The 16,825-nt window shown below is 57.6% G+C and overlaps 2 protein-coding genes across 3 annotated transcripts in view; both read right to left on the bottom strand.

Moving 5' to 3' along the window:
- BCAM (basal cell adhesion molecule (Lutheran blood group)) overlaps window positions 1–16,825 on the bottom strand; it is a 366,430-nt gene that overhangs the window by 15,606 nt on the left and 333,999 nt on the right. The gene's annotated exons all lie outside the window — the stretch shown is intronic.
- Window positions 1,028–16,442, bottom strand: CBLC (Cbl proto-oncogene C). Its single transcript, XM_012761357.3, has 12 exons — window positions 16,014–16,442; window positions 13,256–13,402; window positions 12,936–13,092; window positions 11,848–11,969; window positions 10,600–10,737; window positions 6,946–7,033; window positions 6,187–6,318; window positions 5,365–5,526; window positions 5,001–5,081; window positions 1,404–1,519; window positions 1,219–1,274; window positions 1,028–1,111 (listed from the first exon to the last, which is right to left on the bottom strand). The coding sequence occupies exons 1-11, from the start codon at window positions 16,364–16,366 to the stop codon at window positions 1,265–1,267; spliced, it is 1,506 nt and encodes a 501-aa protein (XP_012616811.2). The 5' UTR covers window positions 16,367–16,442; the 3' UTR covers window positions 1,028–1,111; window positions 1,219–1,264.

Here is a 16,825-nt window from a genome sequence, read left to right as displayed (position 1 = left end):
GGGAGGGGCGGGGGCTGGACCCCTGGGTCTGGGGGGGAGGGGCTGGGGCTGGACCCCTGGGTCTGAGGGAGGAGGGGCTGGGGCTGAACCCCTGGGTCTGAGGGGGGAGGGGCTGGGGCTGGACCCCTGGGTCTGAGGGAGGAGGGGCTGGGGCTGAACCCCTGGGTCTGAGGGGGGAGGGGCTGGGGCTGGACCCCTGGGTCTGGGGGGGGAGGGGCTGGGGCTGGACCCCTGGGTCTGAGGGGGGAGGGGCTGGGGCTGCACCCCTGGGTCTAGGGGGGGAGGGGCTGGGGCTGGACCCCTGGGTCTGGGGGAGGAGGGGCTGGGGCTGGACCCCTGGGTCTGAGGGGGGAGGGGCTGGGGCTGGACCCCTGGGTGTGAGGGGGGAGGGGCTGGGGCTGGACCCCTGGGTGTGAGGGAGGAGGGGCTGGGGCTGGACCCCTGGGTGTGAGGGAGGAGGGGCTGGGGCTGGACCCCTGGGTCTGAGGGGGGAGGGGCTGGGGCTGGACCCCTGGGTCTGAGGGGAGAGGGGCAGGGGCTGGACCCCTGGGTGTGAGGGAGGAGGGGCTGGGGCTGGACCCCTGGGTGTGAGGGAGGAGGGGCTGGGGCTGGACCCCTGGGTCTGAGGGAGGAGGGGCTGGGGCTGGACCCCTGGGTGTGAGGGAGGAGGGGCTGGGGCTGGACCCCTGGGTCTGAGGGGGGAGGGGCTGGGGCTGGACCCCTGGGTCCGAGGGGGGAGGGGCTGGGGCTGGACCCCTGGGTCTGAGGGGGGAGGGGCTGGGCTGGACCCCTGGGCCTGAGGGGGGAGGGGCTGGAGCTGGACCCCTGGGCCTGAGGGGGGAGGGGCTGGGGCTGGACCCCTGGGTCTGAGGGGGGAGGGGCTGGGGCTGGACCCCTGGATCCCAGGGGGGAGGGCCTAGGGCCTGAGCTCCTGAGCTGACCAGGTGGGCATGGGGCTGGGGCCCTCCCTTTCTCGGTGCCACGCTGCCCTCTGGTGGCCGCTGCGCTCTTCCTTCACAGACTGGAGGACAAACCAAACTGGGAAGTTTATTTCTGTTTCACAAACCCCTTCCAGCCCGTAGGGCTCCCTTTGGCCACACATGTGGGTGCCCTGCGATGTGGAAAGAGAGGCATGTTAGAGTCTGTCACAGCCGGGAGGAGCGGGGCAGGGAGGGCCGGGCCTGGGGGAGGGAACCAGCAGGGAGGGAGTGGACGCACCTGGCCTCCAGGCGTGGCAGCCAGGGCAGCTGGAGGGCGAGTCCCTTCAGGAGTTCCTGCGACGATGGGGAGCATGTTGGGGGCACTGGTGATTCCTGGGACCCAGCGCCTCCCTCTGCCCCCTTCCCTGCCCGCTTTCCCTTACACCCCAGTTCCAGCCCAGCCCACCGGGCCCCTGCACTCACTCTGTGGCCCACTCCGTCCCTTGGGGACTGGAAGTGACTTCCCAGGGCACTGAGCTCTCAGTCCTAATTCTCGGCAAGGGAAGGGGGGGCCGGAGTCGGGGGAGGACCAGAGGTGCCTGGAAGGGAGGAGATTCAGAAATGATTAAGAAATGTCCCACTCACGCCTGTAATCCCAGCACTCTGGGAGGCCAAGGCTGGAGGATCACTCAAAGTCAGGAGTTTGAGACCAGCCTGAGCAAGAGCGAGACCCCCGTCTCTACTAAAAATAGAAAGAAATTAATTGGCCAACTAAAAATATATAGAAAAATATATAGCCGGGCATGGTGGCGCATGCCTGTAGTCCCAGCTACTCGGGAGGCTGAGGCAGGAGGATCACTTGAGCTCAGGAGTTCGAGGCTGCTGTGAGCTAGGCTGACGCCACGGCACTCCAGCTGGGGCAACAGAGTGAGACCGTGTCTCAAAAAAAAAAAAGAAATGTCCCAGTTGAGCGGCAGCCTGGGGGCTGGGGACATCATTTCACAGTGGTGGTGGCGGCTGGACTAGGACAGGTCTCTTCAATCCATGCCTTTTTCTTTTTTTCCTTCTCACCTCTGCCTTGGGTAGGAAGAAGTTTTAGTTTTTCTGTCCACCCATCCGTCCGCCCCGCAAACATTTCCTGAGCATCCACAACCGTGAGGCAGGCGCTGTTTTAGGTCCCGATGAGACAGCCACAAACAAGATAAAAAAACATCTCTGCCATCCTCGTGACGCTGACGGTCCTCCGAGCCAGAGGCGAGTAATCAGCTTATGAACAAAGCAATATCTCAGCGGGTTCCGAGAACTCAGAGTGCATGGGGCGAGTGGGGGTGCCCGGGGATGATTGAGCAGATTCCTGAGTTCGAGAAGGTTCCTGGCAGAGGCTCTGAGACGGGGGTCTTGCTGGGTTGTTAGAGCAGCAAGGGTCCCCTGTAACCAGGAATGGGGGGGTAGGAGGCGGGGAGGGGTCGAGTACCCAGGCCTTGTGGGCTGTAGGCTTTGGCTTGAATTCTCAGAGCCCTGGGGAGCCAGTGGGGACATCTGAGAGGCGAGGGGGGGGCCTCTGTCTCAGGTTAGCCGATTTTACTGGCTTCATCAAGACCTGTGGGGATGGCCGGGCGTGGTGGCTCACGCCTGTAATCCTAGCTCTCTGGGAGGCCGAGGTGGGTGGATTGTTTGAGCTCAGGAGTTCGAGACCAGCCTGAGCCAAGAGCGAGACCCCCTCTTTACTAAAAAAAAAAAAAAAAAAAGTTAATTGGCCAACTGAAAATAGAAAGAAAAATAAAGAAATTAAAAAAAAAATTAACAACAACAACAAAAAGACTTGTGGGGCGTGTGCCCATTTTCCGCATGGACACACTGAGGATCGGGGGGTTCCCCAGTGGCCAGTGGGGTGCCAGGGTTCTGCTCATTGGCGGTGTCGCCCCCTAGAGATGGGTTTCTCAGATGGAGAACAGCCGTGTGCAGGGAGCATTCCCAGGGCACACAGCACCACATGCAAATCACGGCCATGGGGACTGACCCTTTAACCCAGCCCCCAGGCGTCCAGTGCTCACGGCAGCCCCTTGAGGCAGGGAGGAGCATGCGTGGTGCTCACTTGACAGACAAGGGAATGGAGGCCCATGGGGGAGGGAAGGACAGCCCTGACTAGTCCAGTCCTGACTCCATCACCCAAGAGCTGAGTGACCGGCAGCTCTCTGGGCCTCAACGTTCCCCTCCGTATAATGGGACCATAACAGTACCTGCCTCAGCAGGCTGTCGCGACAATTACATGAATGTGTTCAAAAGCAGTTACGGACACATAGCAAAAGGTAGACTCACATTAACTCATTCTCACTGTGACAGTCACCTTGCTGGGAAGGGGCAAACCCAGGGCTGTCTTTTCTAGGGTATGTTTTGAGGAATGAAAGAGTACCGTGTTTCCCCGAAAATAAGACAGAGCCTTATATTTATTTTTCCTCAAGAAGACACCCTAGGGCTTATTTTCAGGGGATGTGTTATTTTTTTTAAGTACGGTACAACGATCTACATTTATGCAAATATAGTTAAGTCATCATCTTCTGGAACATCATCATAACTCTCCAAACCCTGAATTCCATCCTGAATTTCTTGCGCCTCTATTTCCTTTAGAACCATTGGCCCCAGTCTCTCACGTCGAGCCATAGAGCTCTCATGGGGCAGGTGAGAAGGGCTGCTCATCTTCTTTACCGCTCCGCTAAGAAATGCATGGGGTGTGCAGATGCGCTGCGTAGCCACACCCATCACTAGGCCTTATTTTTGGGGTAGGGGCTATATTGTGCAAATGCTTAGAAATCCTGCTAGGGCTTATTTTATAGGTAGGCCTTATTTTTGGGGAAACATGGTAGAAGTTGCCTGGAGTTGAAATCAGGCAGGGGATGGGGAGAGGAGGAAAGGATGTGCTAGGTGGCGGGTACAGCCTGGGCAAAGGTGCGACCCTCTGGCTGGAAGTGCCCCGAGTGACTGTTCCTCCCTTGAGTGACTGTTCCTCCCGAGTGACTGTTCCTCCCTTGAGTGACTGTTCCTCCTGAGTGACTGTTCCTCCCTTGAGTGACTGTTCCTCCCTCGTGTCCTCAGGGAGCCAGCTGAGTGCCTCCTAATGTTTCCATTCGCTTTTGGCTGCAGGTCGGGATCTGTTTTTAGCTTCCCTGGCTAGTCTCACCGCCACCCCCACTTCCTGCTGGCTCTCTTGTTTGCTGTGGTCGAATAATGTTCCCGGACTTCCCGAGCTGTTTGTTTGAAGCCGGCCCAGTATTGATTGAAGCCAGTGTGTACCCAGCCTGAGAGGCTGACGGAGAGCCGCCCCTCCCCAGCAGCCCAAGGTCCCAGAAAACCCTGGGGTCAGAGGTAGGGGGAGAAGAAAGCAAGGCCTGGCCTCACTTAAAAAATAAGCAGATGGTTTTGGGGCCATAAAGACCCCAACCCTGGCTTCTCCTCTTTCAGGCTGTGTGGCTTTCAGCAGGTGCAGTCACCCCTCTGAGCTTGTTTCCTCTGGACAACAGGGAAAGGGACACTTGCCACTTCATAGGGCTGTTGGGAAGACCCAGTTCAGTGTATTTGTTGCACGCCAATTTATTGAGTACCTACTATGTGTGTGTGTCAGGCATGGTTCTAGACTCTGGAGCTATAACAGAGAATGAGCCAAAGTCCTGACCCGTAGGAGGGTTTCAACCTGCTGATGGTGACGGAAACCAACAAAGCCGTGAGCTCTGCCAGGTGGCAAAATGGCGGTGCCAATGCAGGAGGACAGGGTCCCATGGGGATGCTGTTTCTAACCAGGTGGCCCGGGAAGGCTCCCTGAGGAGGGATGAGGAAGTCAAAGGCCATCCAGGCCACGGGGATGTGCAAAGGCCCTGAGGTAGGACATGCCTGGGATGTTGGGAGGAGAGCAAGAAAGCCCTTGAGGGGAAACAAGGAGGAAGAGAACAAGAGCAGAGGTCATCCAGGTGGTGGGCACCTTGTAAACGAGTGCCTGGCACCCCTGAGCGCCTGGCCAGATGGGGGACCCTACCCTGGGGTTGAGTAAGACCCGAGCCACCAACCTCAGACCAGCCCCTGACTCACCGCATTCGGCTGGCCTTCACCTCTGGGTCTCCTGGGGGGCAGATCTGGCCGGGGGGGCAGTGGAGGAGCCAAGCGGGGTGCCTGGGGGAGACAGGGGTGGGGGTGTGAGCTGCCATTTTCCTCTCATGGACGTGTCCTCCTGCCGGGGCTCCCAGCATCCGGACACCGTTCTAGATTCAAGGTACGACAGAGAACAAGACACAGCGCTAACCCCTTGGGGGGTTGCACGTGGAGAAAGCCACACAGCCCCAGACCCTTGGGGAGGCAAAAGGCCAGGCCCCTGGGACCCACGAGTCTTGTCACCAGTCCCCTCCTCCCTCAGGCCCCGGGGATTGCGGTTCCGGCTCCTGCCGGCCCTGCTCACCTGCCCCGGCTCCAGCTCCCCGTCTTCATGGTCACTGCGGGGCCCCAGGGCTGTCGCGGGGGCCTGGGCTTCTGCCGGCTCTCCCTGGAAATGCTGGATACTGACGGCCTCCCAGCCCTTGATGTGGCAGCGGCAGAAGGGGCAGGTCTGGCTGTCCTCGTGCTGGGGAGGTCCAGAGGGAAAGGTCAGCGGCTCCCTGTTCTCCAGCATGTCCCTTGGGCCTTCCAGGACCTCTGTCCCCCAACAGAGTGACGTGGGGGGGGAGAGAGGAGCAGTCCCGGAGGTGGGGGAGGGGGAGGGGCAGACCCGACCAGAGCCCAAGGCCCCCAGGGCCCCACGCAGGCAGGGAGCCCCTTGTTGCCAGGGCAACAGCTCCTGGACCTGGCCTTTTTGGGCTCAGATTCTCACTGCAGCCCTTGGGAGGTCACTGTCATCAGCCCCATTCCCCAGAGCGGGAGGCTGAAGCTCAGAGAGGTGAGGCCTCTGGGTCCCCATCGCCCAGCGAGGGGAGGAAGGAGCCCTTTCCACTGATCATGTAGCCGGGGAAGGAGAAACTGAGGCAACACAGGCAGAGGGAGACGGAAGCAGAGGTGCACACACACAGGCAGCCAGGCTCCTGAGTGACCCCGAGCGGGTCTTTGCTCTCCCTGGGCCTCAGTTTCCCCAATTTGTCAATGAAGCACATGGGAGATCTTCTTGGGGTTTCACCCTGGGCCTCAGTTTCCCCATCTTGTCAATGAAACATATGGGAGATCTTCTTGGGGTTTCATTGTAGGGGGTGGGGGGGACCAGATGAGAAGGCAGGGCCGGGCTCGGACCCACCTGCCAGGCAGCCAGGCAGTGGCTACAGAGCAGGTGCCCACACGGCTCGATCTTCACATCCTTGTTGCGCTCCGCGCAGATCTTGCAGAGCTCGAACGTGGAGTCCATGGCCCAGTACAGCTGCAGCTGCTCCTGGCAGGTGGGAAGAGGGGGAGGGCGGGAAGGGACAGGTGTCAGCCACGTGGGATATGGCTCGGGCCACAGGAAGAAAGCCCCAAGCCTCCGCACCAGCCCCGAACCCTCCTCCAAGTTCAAAGCCAGTGTGGCCATCTGCCTCTGACATTATCTTCACTCCTTGTTACGAGAATCGTTCTCTGGGCCGCACGGTTGCCAAATTTAGCAAATAAAAATACTGGATGCTGTTAAATTTGCATTTCAGATAAACGGTGAATAAAATTTGAAGTCAGTCTTAAATACTGCACAGGATATACTTATACTAAAAAAAAATATCTATTGTCTGTCTCTCGCCTGTGGGGGGCCGTGAAGGTGCAGAGCTGGCACGGGGGCTGGCACTGGCGAACGGTCAAGAGCATTAGCTGTTCTGATGATCTCAGCGCATCATTTCCTTGTTTAATCCCCGTGATAACCCCTGGGAAAGAGGCAGCGAGGAGCCATATTTTCCAGAGGATAAACTGAGCCTCAGAGAGGCCAAGTGATTTACCCAAGGTCACACAGCCACTGAGCCAGGGCTCCTGCCCGAGGCCTCTGAGCCAAGGTGGAGCGGGGCTGGCGGGGGCAGCGGGCGGGGCTGGGTCTCACCTCGGACACGTGGATGCGCTGATGCGGTTCTACCTTGCAGAGCTCCGTCAGGTCCGGGTTGCTGTTCTTCCCATCTGGGTAGAGGCAGCTGGGGGACGGTAAGAGGGGGGCACTGAGGGGCCATCCAGGGTCTCCTACCCCCGGACTAGCAAGGACCCGCCTGCCACAGGGCCCCACGGCCCCCTGGGATAAGGATCTGCCTCAAGTTCATTGCCGGCCTGGAGATATTTTCCCTCTTCCCTCCTCGAATTGGGACACCCGTCCAGGGCAGGGCTGTGTCCCCTTAGACTTCCAAAGGCGGGGCACACTGCATCTGAGCGACTCAAGCTCTGGAAACAAGGGTCCGACTGAACCAGAACCAGGAAACTGATCGGAAGCTCAGGCTTAGCCCTCCTCTCCCTTCATCTGCAGGCCCGAGCACGACAGTTTAGAGTCCCAGGATCTCAGCCTATCAGGACTGGAAGGGCCCTCTCAGACCGTCTGCGCTGCTTCTTGCCTCTTCAGATAGTGACCCGAGGTTCCACGTGGGAAAGGGGACGGTCCCGGGTCACACGGTGAGGTCCAGAGAGACGCAGAACCAGGGCCATAGGCAAGGTCTCAGCCCCGGGCTCCAGGGTAGCCGAGAAGGTTCTGAACCCTCTGGGTCTCCCATCTGGGCCATAACTGGATCATAACCTCAGACCAAAGAGGGTCACGAGTCCCCTAAGGCTGGTGGCCCTGCCTGGCCTGCCGTGTAGAGCACAGTGGGATTCCTGACCTGAGCCCCACAGTGACTCTCTTGTGAACACAGTCTGTGGCCTCAGTTTCCCTTTCTGTGAAATGGGTATAATGATGCATGGGGTAAATGTTGGTCGTGAGGATTAAAGAGGACCATGCTCAGGAAATATGCAGCCCCTCTGCACGTCAGCACCCCGTAAGAGGGAGCTGCTATGATCAACTTGAGACCCAGGAAGCCACCTTGCCGTGTGAGGGGAAGAGCTTGCTGTCCCTTCCCCTGTCACAGGGCCTCAGTTTTCCCATCTGTAAAACGGTGTTGGCTGTGTGTGTCGTAGGGCAGGGGGATTGGGCCAGAGTGATGGTATTCACGCTTAGAACCCTCTTCTCCAGTGAAATCTGGCCTGAGATTCAGGACAGGAGAATGGGTAAGGGACACACTCGGAGCCTGGCCACCTGGCTTCAAATCCCAGCGGGTCAGCTCAGTAGCTGTGTGACCTGGGCACATGGCTCTGCCTTTCTGTGCCTCAGTTTCCCCAGCTGTCAAATAGAAATATCATAATAGTGTATGTGTGTGTGTCTACACAATAGATCAGGATTCATAGACTCCCTATTTGCAAACTTTCCTACTCACTGCAATGTCTTTGGAACCCCCAAATCAATACTCCCAGTGCTTTTGTGATCATTCAGGGACATAGACAGATGGTGAAAAAATTTGAGTTGCCTACTGCGCTCGTTCTTAGCTTCCATTGAATTTCAGCTCTCATGCTATGAGCAAGTGTCTTTTTTTATAGCCTATTTCCTCCATTTTTATGCTTTCTGTCGATTATACTATTTTATTTTATTTTAATTTTTTTTGAGACAGAGTCTCACTTTGTTGCCCAGGCTAGAGTGAGTGCCGTGGCATCAGCCTAGCTCACAGCAACCTCAAACTCCTGGGCTCAAGCAATCCTGCTGCCTCAGCCTCCCAAGTAGCTGGGACTACAGGCATGCGCCACCATGCCTGGCTAATTTTTTCTATGTATATTAGTCGGCCAATTAATTTCTTTCTATTTCTAGTAGAGACGGGGTCTCGCTCTTGCTCAGGCTGGTTTTGAACTCCTGACCTTGAGCAATCCATCCGCCTCAGCTTCCCAGAGTGCTAGGATTACAGGCGTGAGCCACCACGCCAGGCGATCATACTGTATTAAATGGTCCCCAAGAGTGGTGCTGAAGTGCTATCTATCTTCCTAATGAAAGAAGGGTGTGATGTCCCTCGTGTGTTGGACAAGCCTGGTTCGGGCGCAAGTTATAGTGCTGCCCGTTGCGAGTTCAATGTCAATGAACCAACAGTAAGCATTAAATTGTCTTTAAACAAAAACACACATAAAGGTTATTATGTTGTGGCTCATTCACAAAAATGTTGTGGCCGGAGTCTTGCAGGGACCTAAAGTTGTATTTACTCAATAATTCAGGGTTTGTGGGGATTTCATAGAAACACAACTACCTGGAATTTCGACGGCAGCTTTTTTTTTTTTTTTTTTTTTTTTTTGAGACAGAGTCTCGCTTGTTGACCAGGCTAGAGTGAGTGCCGTGGCATCAGCCTAGCTCACAGCAACCTCAAACTCCTGGGCTCAAGCAATCCTGCTGCCTCAGCCTCCTGAGTAGCTGGGACTACAGGCATGCGCCACCATGCCCGGCTAATTTTTTATATATATATTAGTTGGCCAATTAATTGTTTTCTATTTATAGTAGAGACAGGGTCTCGCTCTTGCTCAGGCTGGTTTCGAACTCCTGACCTCGAGCAATCCGCCCGCCTCAGCCTCCCAGAGTGCTGGGATTACAGGCGTGAGCCACCACGCCCGGCTCGATGGCAGCTTTATCTGTGTATCTCCCTATCTCATATGGTACCAGTCACACAGACATGGGCGATAAGAAAGCTCTGGTTAAAGGTGACAGTCTGGAAACTAACCTGCTTCCTCCTACCCAAGGAAACTTCCGAAAGAGGGGCCCTGGGGTGCCCAAGGTCATGGGGTGAAAACCAGCAGTCTAGCCGGTTCCCCAGCTCTCTTTCTGGGCTACCAGTCTAGATTCCGGAACAGGATATGGTATCTAGAAGGACAAAGCTCTTGAACCCAACTGCAAGGGATGGAGCCCCCGGGGTCGTGTCCAGTGTCCCCAACACGCTTCTCGGAGCTTCTGCGGGCGGGGGTGGGAGCTTAGCGCCAACTCCCAAGAGGCGCCCCTTCCCCTTGACTGCCACCTGCTGGAAGCTTGTGGTATTGCAAGCCTGTGACGTCCGCTATGCAAATTGCGTACCCTCAAACGTGTGTTTTGGGCAGTGCTCAGATCTTTCCTTCCTTCCTTCCTTCCTTCCTTCCTTCCTTCCTTCCTTCCTTCCTTCCTTCCTTCCTTCCTTCCTTCCTTCCTTCCTTCCTTCCTTCCTTCCTTCCTTCCTTCCTTCCTTCCTCCCTCCCTCCCTCCCTCCCTCCCTCCCTCCCTCCCTCCCTCCCTCCCTCCTTCCTTCCTTCCCTCCCTCCCTTCCCTCCCTCCCTTCCCCCCCTTTCTCTCTTTCTTTCTTTCTTGACAGAGTCTCACTCTGTTGCCCCAGCTAGAGTGCCCTGGCATCAGCCTAGCTCACAGCAACCCCAAACTCCTGGGCTCAAGCGATCCTCCTGCCTTAGCTTCCCGAGTAGCTGGGACTACAAGCATGCGCCGCCATGCCCGGCTAATTTTTTGTATATATTTTTAGTTGACCAATTAATTTCTTTCTATTTATAGTAGGGACAGGGTCTCGCTCTTGCTCAGGCTGGTTTCGAACTCCTGACCTCGAGCGATCCTCCCATCTCAGCCTCCCAGAGTGCTAGGATTACAGGCGTGAGCCACCACGCACGGCCAGCATGCATGATCTTTTGAAGTGGATTTTGTTGGCACCCCCCTCTTGCCAGGATGGGGACTCACAAGCCGTCCTTTTGTCCTTCCAGGAGTACCTCGAACAGGGGTCTGTTGATAGAGATGGTCTGCAGGATGCTGCCATCTGAGCTCACGTACCCGATGGCCCACCTCCCCAGTCGAGTACAGCTGGGCCGGAAGATGTAGCTGGAGGGAGGGCAAGGTAGGAGAGGGGGTGAGGGAGTAGTCACTACTGTCCTTTCTGGGAACTGCCAGTCCCCCACCCCGTTGGGGATCCAGGTGTGGAAGTCCTCACTCCCAGCTTCATCCTTTAGGCAACGAGGTGCTAGATTCCTGTCTGCCACTATAGGGGTATCTGTCATTTTTATCTGCTCGGCTCTTCTTATGAGAACACCCCTGTTTCCATTTGGAGACCTCTCTTTCCTTCACCGGGGTTTCGACAAAGCTGATTCTGGCTTGGCCAATCAGCGCATTTCAGGATCCCTGACCACAGCGATTGGAGTCAGTTCTGGGACTTCTGTTGGAAGTGTTAGGAATGGAAGCAAGGGATTCCATTTCTACAGAGGTTGCTAAGCTGGTAGGGCATGCAGCTGGGACTTGTAAAAGCTACTTGCTACCATGCAGAGAGACCATGTCTGAGAATGAAGTCAACACAGAGGAAAGCAGAGATGGGGATGGATAGGAACTGACTCCTGAACATAGCATAGGGGCACCTGGATCCGGCTGTGCCTGAAACCCACATCCTGGTCTTTTCAATTATAGGGATCAATCTATTCCTCCCCCTACCCCTTTAAACCAGTTTGACTGGAAGAGAATTAATATACTCACTTTCCTGGGGCTTCTGCAACCCAGCCCTGCAGAGACTCATAAACCTGACCTCCTATTCCCTTCATTTCTTGGTTCCTGAACTCTTAGCTCTCTAGGGTGACTCAATGGCTCAAAACTCTTGACTTAAAATAATTTGAGGACTCATATGTCACATTTCTCAGTCTCCTATGCTAACAGGTGGGGGGTTATACTCAAAATATTTAACAGATGGTGCAGCATGGGCTCTGACCCATCAGAAATGGACCGTACCCTGGGTCAGGGTCTTCAGGCCCCCTGCCAGGACAGGTATTGTCCCTTTAGCTGCTGGACTGTGGGAAGCTCCAGGAGGTCTTGGGGGAAGAGGCAGGGTGACAGGGTTCCCAGTTCTTACTCTCTGCGGGATGTCTGGGTTTCACTACACACCGGCCCAGGACCCAGAGCCCCGACAGCCCGCAGCCCCGTCCTCCGGGGCCTGGACCTCTCCCGCACCTGCCTGGCTTGTCCTTGCAGGTCTGCAGGCGTGCTCGGACATCGTCGTACGTGAGGAAGGCCATGTAGCCCGGGTGGTTGACCGCCAGGAGCTTCCAGTTCTTGAGGAGTGTTGGCCATGGCTGGGGTGGGGCAGGGCTTGGGTCAGGGAGGGACCAAGGAAGCACCCGCATCACCAGTGCCTCCCGGGGCCCAGGAATCCAGACATGTTGTTCACACTCATGGTGGACCTCAGGAATCTTTTTCCCACAGAAGATCCAGCCTCTTCCTTCCCCAGCACTCATGAGTTTAGGTTCCCAGCCTGTCCTCTCCTAGACCCGGGCTCCCAGCCCTCAGCCCCTCCCCCCTCAGACCCAGGGGTGCAGCCCCAGCCCCTCCCCCCTCAGACCCAGGGGTCCAGCCCCAGCCCCTCCCCCCTCAGACCCAGGGGTCCAGCCCCAGCCCCTCCCCCCTCAGACCCAGGGGTCCAGCCCCAGCCCCTCCCCCCTCAGACCCAGGGGTCCAGCCCCAGCCCCTCCTCCCTCAGACCCAGGGGTCCAGCCCCAGCCCCTCCCCACTCAGACCCAGGGGTCCAGCCCCAGCCCCTCCCCCCTCAGACCCAGGGGTCCAGCCCCAGCCCCTCCTCCCTCAGACCAGGGGTCCAGCCCCCGCCCCTCCTCCCTCAGACCAGGGGTCCAGCCCCAGCCCCTCCCCCCTCAGACCCAGGGGTGCAGCCCCAGCCCCTCCCCCCTCAGACCCAGGGGTCCAGCCCCAGCCCCTCCCCCCTCAGACCCAGGGGTCCAGCCCCAGCCCCTCCCCCCTCAGACCCAGGGGTGCAGCCCCAGCCCCTCCCCCCTCAGACCCAGGGGTGCAGCCCCAGCTCCTCCCCCCTCAGACCCAGGGGTGCAGCCCCAGCCCCTCCCCCCTCAGACCCAGGGGTGCAGCCCCAGCTCCTCCCCCCTCAGACCCAGGGGTCCAGCCCCAGCCCCTCCCCCCTCAGACCCAGGGGTCCAGCCCCAGCCCCTCCCCCCTCAGACCCAGGGGTCCAGCCCCAGCCCCTCCCCGCTCAGACCCAGGGCTCCAGGCCCCCAGCCTCAGTCATTTCTGACCTGGAAGAGCCTGGTGAAGATGTCAAACTCGAAGATGGACACGTGACCGCTGCAGGTGAGGTCGATCGTGGATCGCAAGGCGAGGGTCATGGAGCCTGGCTCCACTGGGTGGCAGGTGCCCAGGAGCGACACAAACTCAGCACAGGGCAGCACACACCTGGGCAGGGGTGGGGTGGGGAGATGCGTCTGAGGCCTCTGGGACTTAGGATGGGAGGATCCGTAGGGAGGAAGCAGCTGGGGGCCCGGACACCTGGGTCCCTGGGCAGGAACACGGTGGGGCTCCCAGCCATGGGGCCCTGGGGGGGCAGGTGCTCACTCACCGGGCTCCGCAGTGCTCCCTCCAGAAGGTGTGGGCCGGGGCCTTGGCGGGCTGGTACGTGTGGCCACAGTACTTTCCCTGGGGGAAGAGCGCCTCCAGCTCTGCGTACATGTGGCTGAAGATGAGGGCCAGCTTGGCCAGCTGTCGCCTGGGAGGGTGGGCGAGGACGCAGGCTGGACCTTGGGGCTCCCACTGACACCCCCTTCCCCCCCACCGCAGGGAACAGCCCAGGGCCAGGGCCCCCAGACTCTCTCTAACAAATCAGTGCAGACGGGAGTCCATTCCTCGTCGCGAAGGAAGCGTGGAGGCTGCCAGGATCCAAGTCAGCCTCCACCCCACGACGCCCAGCCTCTGCTGAAGCCCACCATGGCGGGGGCCGAAGCCTTGCCTCCTTGGACTGTGGTGACAACTAGGTGCAGGGCACAGCCCGCATGCAGCTCACACTCCCAGCATGCCTGTTTTCCGTGTCACCAGGGGCTGTGGGGTGTGCCCTGTCTTTTCTCCTGCTGACTGCCTCCCTGAGTCTCTGATGAGGTGTGGGAGCTTCAGGGTAGGCTGACCCTGATCGGGCGTGTGATTTTTGACAAGTTCTTTTTTCCCCTGAGCCTCAGTTTCCACCGTGAAGTGGGGCTAAGTACAGCCCCTGCATCGGGGGACAGTGAGGATTCTCACGTGTCTTATGGGCACATGCTTAGCATGCTGGGCAGAGAATTGGCGCTCAGTGCATGTTCATTTCATTCCTGTTCTTATTTTATGTTACTAGTATCCTTGGGTACTCTGGGAGTCCAAGGTGGGAGGATCGCACGAGGCCAGGAGTTCGAGACCAGCCTGAGCAAGAGCGAGACCCCTGTCTCTACAAAAATTGAAAAATTAGCCGGGCATGGTGGCGCATGCCTGTAGTCCCAGCTACTTGGGGGACTGAGGCAGGAGGATCGCTTGAGCCCAGGAGTTTGAGGTTGCTGTGAGCTAGGCTGATGCCACGGCACTCTATCGAGGGCAAAAGAGCGAGATTCTGTCCCCACCCCCCCCCAAAATGTAGTGTCTTTGGGCCAGGTTTGTAGCATTCCTGCCAGTTTCAAAGCACTGTCCTTTCACAGAGTCTAGAACTGTGTTGTCCCATATGGTAGCCGCTGTCCACATGTGGCTGGTTCAGAGTGAGATGTGCTTTAAATGTGAAATACACACCAGATTCCAAAAACTTAGTGCAAACGAAAATGTAAAAACCATTAACTAGCTCATTAATAATCACATTATATTCATTATAAGTTGAAATGAGAATATTTTAGACATCGGTGAGTTAGACATAGGTGGCTCGTGTTATGGGCCAGGCTCTGTGACTCACGCCTGTAATTGCAGCACTTTGGGAAACTGAGGCAGGCAGGGGGGATTGCTTGAGGCTAGGAGTTCAAGACCATCTTGGACAACATAGTAAGACACTGTCTTTACAGAAAAAAAATTTTTTTTAAATGAAAATGTTATTAAAACTCATTTCACCTGTTTTTAAAACATTTTCTGGTCATATGTCTACTAGAAAATTAAAAACCATATACATGACTTGCATTAGAGTTTAATTAAGTGCTTGTTGATGTCTAGAACCTTCTTCGAATAGTTTCCAAGACCCCTGCGGCACTAGGCAGATCCACCAGACACTAAACCCCTAGACTTCCTACTTTCGAGAACCCATTGAATTTAGGACAGAGGTTCTCAGTGGAGTTATACCACCTTTCTAAGGAGCTTCTAGAAATTTCTTTGACATAGTGATTATGGTGAGGACGTTACATTGTGAGGACAATCCTCTCCGGCAAGATCTGCTCTCATCCCCCTTGACTTTTGAATGTACCATCAGACATTTATGAATCATGGTAGAAAATCCATTTATAGGCCAGGCCCGGTGGTTCATGCCTGTAATCCTAGCACTCTGGGAGACTGAGGCGGGCGGATTGCTCGAGGTCAGGAGTTCGAAACCAGCCTGAGCAAGAGTGAGACCCCGTCTCTACTATAAATAGAAAGAAATTAATTGGCCAGCTAAATATATAGAAAAAATTAGCCAGGCATGGTGGTGCACGCCTGTAGTCCCAGCTACTCGGGAGGCTGAGGCAGGAGGATCGCTTGAGCCCAGGAGATTGAGGTTGCTGTGAGCTAGGCTGATGCCACCACACTCACTCTAGCCTGGGCAACAAAGTGAGACTCTGTCTCAAAAAAAAAACAGGAGTTCGAAAAGGGGTGGGGAGCCTGTCAGGGCTGAGAACCACTGATCTAGACCTTGTCCTGGGCTCGGTGCCAAATGTCCTCTGCCCTGTCACTCAGCGGCCCCTTCCTGATAGTCCAGAACAGCGGAGGGGGCAGTCTACAGGCAAGTCTTAGGTCCCGTGTCATCTGTCCCCAGGAGCTAAAGACCGAGTGGGCAGCCCAGGCAGGGACATGATGGGGCCTAAAGATCAGTCTCTCCTCCACACCACCTCCTGTAGCACGTCCCATGATCTGGGAGAGTGGGACAGTGGAAACTGCACCTGGCTGCTGGGTGACCAAGGAGAAGGGGAAATGGGTTGGCGAGGACCTGGGTGCCCAAGGAAGGAAAAAACTGGGTGGCTGAGCTTTCTGGGTTCCTTTAGGGAAGAGGGGCTGCAGCTGGGGACTTCTGCGTCCGAGGGGGGAGGGGCTGGGGGCCCAGAGCCCGGTCCGAGGGAGGAAGGAGCTGGGAGCATGACCTGGGGCTCACCCGTGACACCTGTGTTCTGGGCCCGAGGGCTTCCACTCACCTGAGTCTGGAACCCTCCCGGAAGAGCTCGTCGTTTGCACCCTTTTGGCCCCGGGGTGGCAACAGCGCCGCCACCAGTTGGCTCTTGGCCTCCAGGTTGGCGAGGTAAACGGCTAGGAAGTCCCCAGAGCCCCCGGGGCCCTCGGGGTCGCCTCCGCCGGCCTCCTGCCGCGCGTGGGCCACCTCTCGCAGCAGCTGCGCCGTGCGGGGCACGAGGTCCCGCAGCGACGGGGGACTCATGGCCAGCCGGGGGTCCCCGCATTGCCCCTCCAGGCGCTGCAGCAGCTTCACCGCCCGCCTCAGGGCGCGGGGCTCTTCCCCCTGTCGCCCCCGCCCGGCCGCCGCCGCAGCCATGGGTCCCTCGGGAGTCCTGGGGGCGCGGGCGCGGCCGAGATGGGCGCGGCGAGGCCCGAGGAAGGAGGGGCGGGCCCTGGAGAACCGGGGAGGGGACTGCAGGTACCTCTGTTTCCAGAAGGGGCGGGGCTGGGGCATCTGGCTCCTGGGTCCCCTAGAGGTGGGGTTTGGTTGGGTCTGATTCTCAAAAAAAGAGCAGGATGGGGTGGCTTCGGTGGGTGGCGATAGGAGGGGACTCCACATGGGGTGGGGACTGCAGCTCGGACGTCTACGTCCCGTCAGGGAGCGGGGAGGGTTGGAGGAGTCCTGGGACTTTTGTTGGGTGGGGGAGGGGGGCCCGGAGGTGACCCTTGCACACGGCACTTCTGAGTCGGGGCTGAAGGTCTGAGTCTTTGGTGGTGGCATGGGATTAAAGGTCAGAGAGATGAACTTTCTGGGAGGAAAAGGTCAGGGAGGTGG

The sequence above is a fragment of the Microcebus murinus genome, chromosome 16 (genome assembly GCF_040939455.1).
Source record: "Microcebus murinus isolate Inina chromosome 16, M.murinus_Inina_mat1.0, whole genome shotgun sequence".
In the NCBI taxonomy this organism is placed as follows: Eukaryota; Metazoa; Chordata; class Mammalia; order Primates; family Cheirogaleidae; genus Microcebus; species Microcebus murinus.
This window is presented reverse-complemented; position numbering and strand designations above follow the sequence as displayed.

Excerpts from the sequence above, each read along its gene's own strand:
- CBLC (XM_012761357.3), bottom strand. The coding sequence starts at position 16,366 with ATGGCTGCGGCGGCGGCCGGGCGGGGGCGACAGGGGGAAGAGCCCCGC. Across the intron at positions 5,082-5,364 it reads GGGAGCTGGAGCCGGGGCAG|GCACCCCGCTTGGCTCCTCC; the intron begins GTGAGCAGGGCC and ends TGTCTCCCCCAG. Across the intron at positions 1,520-5,000 it reads GTGAAGGCCAGCCGAATGCG|GCACCTCTGGTCCTCCCCCG; the intron begins GTGAGTCAGGGG and ends CCTCCCTTCCAG.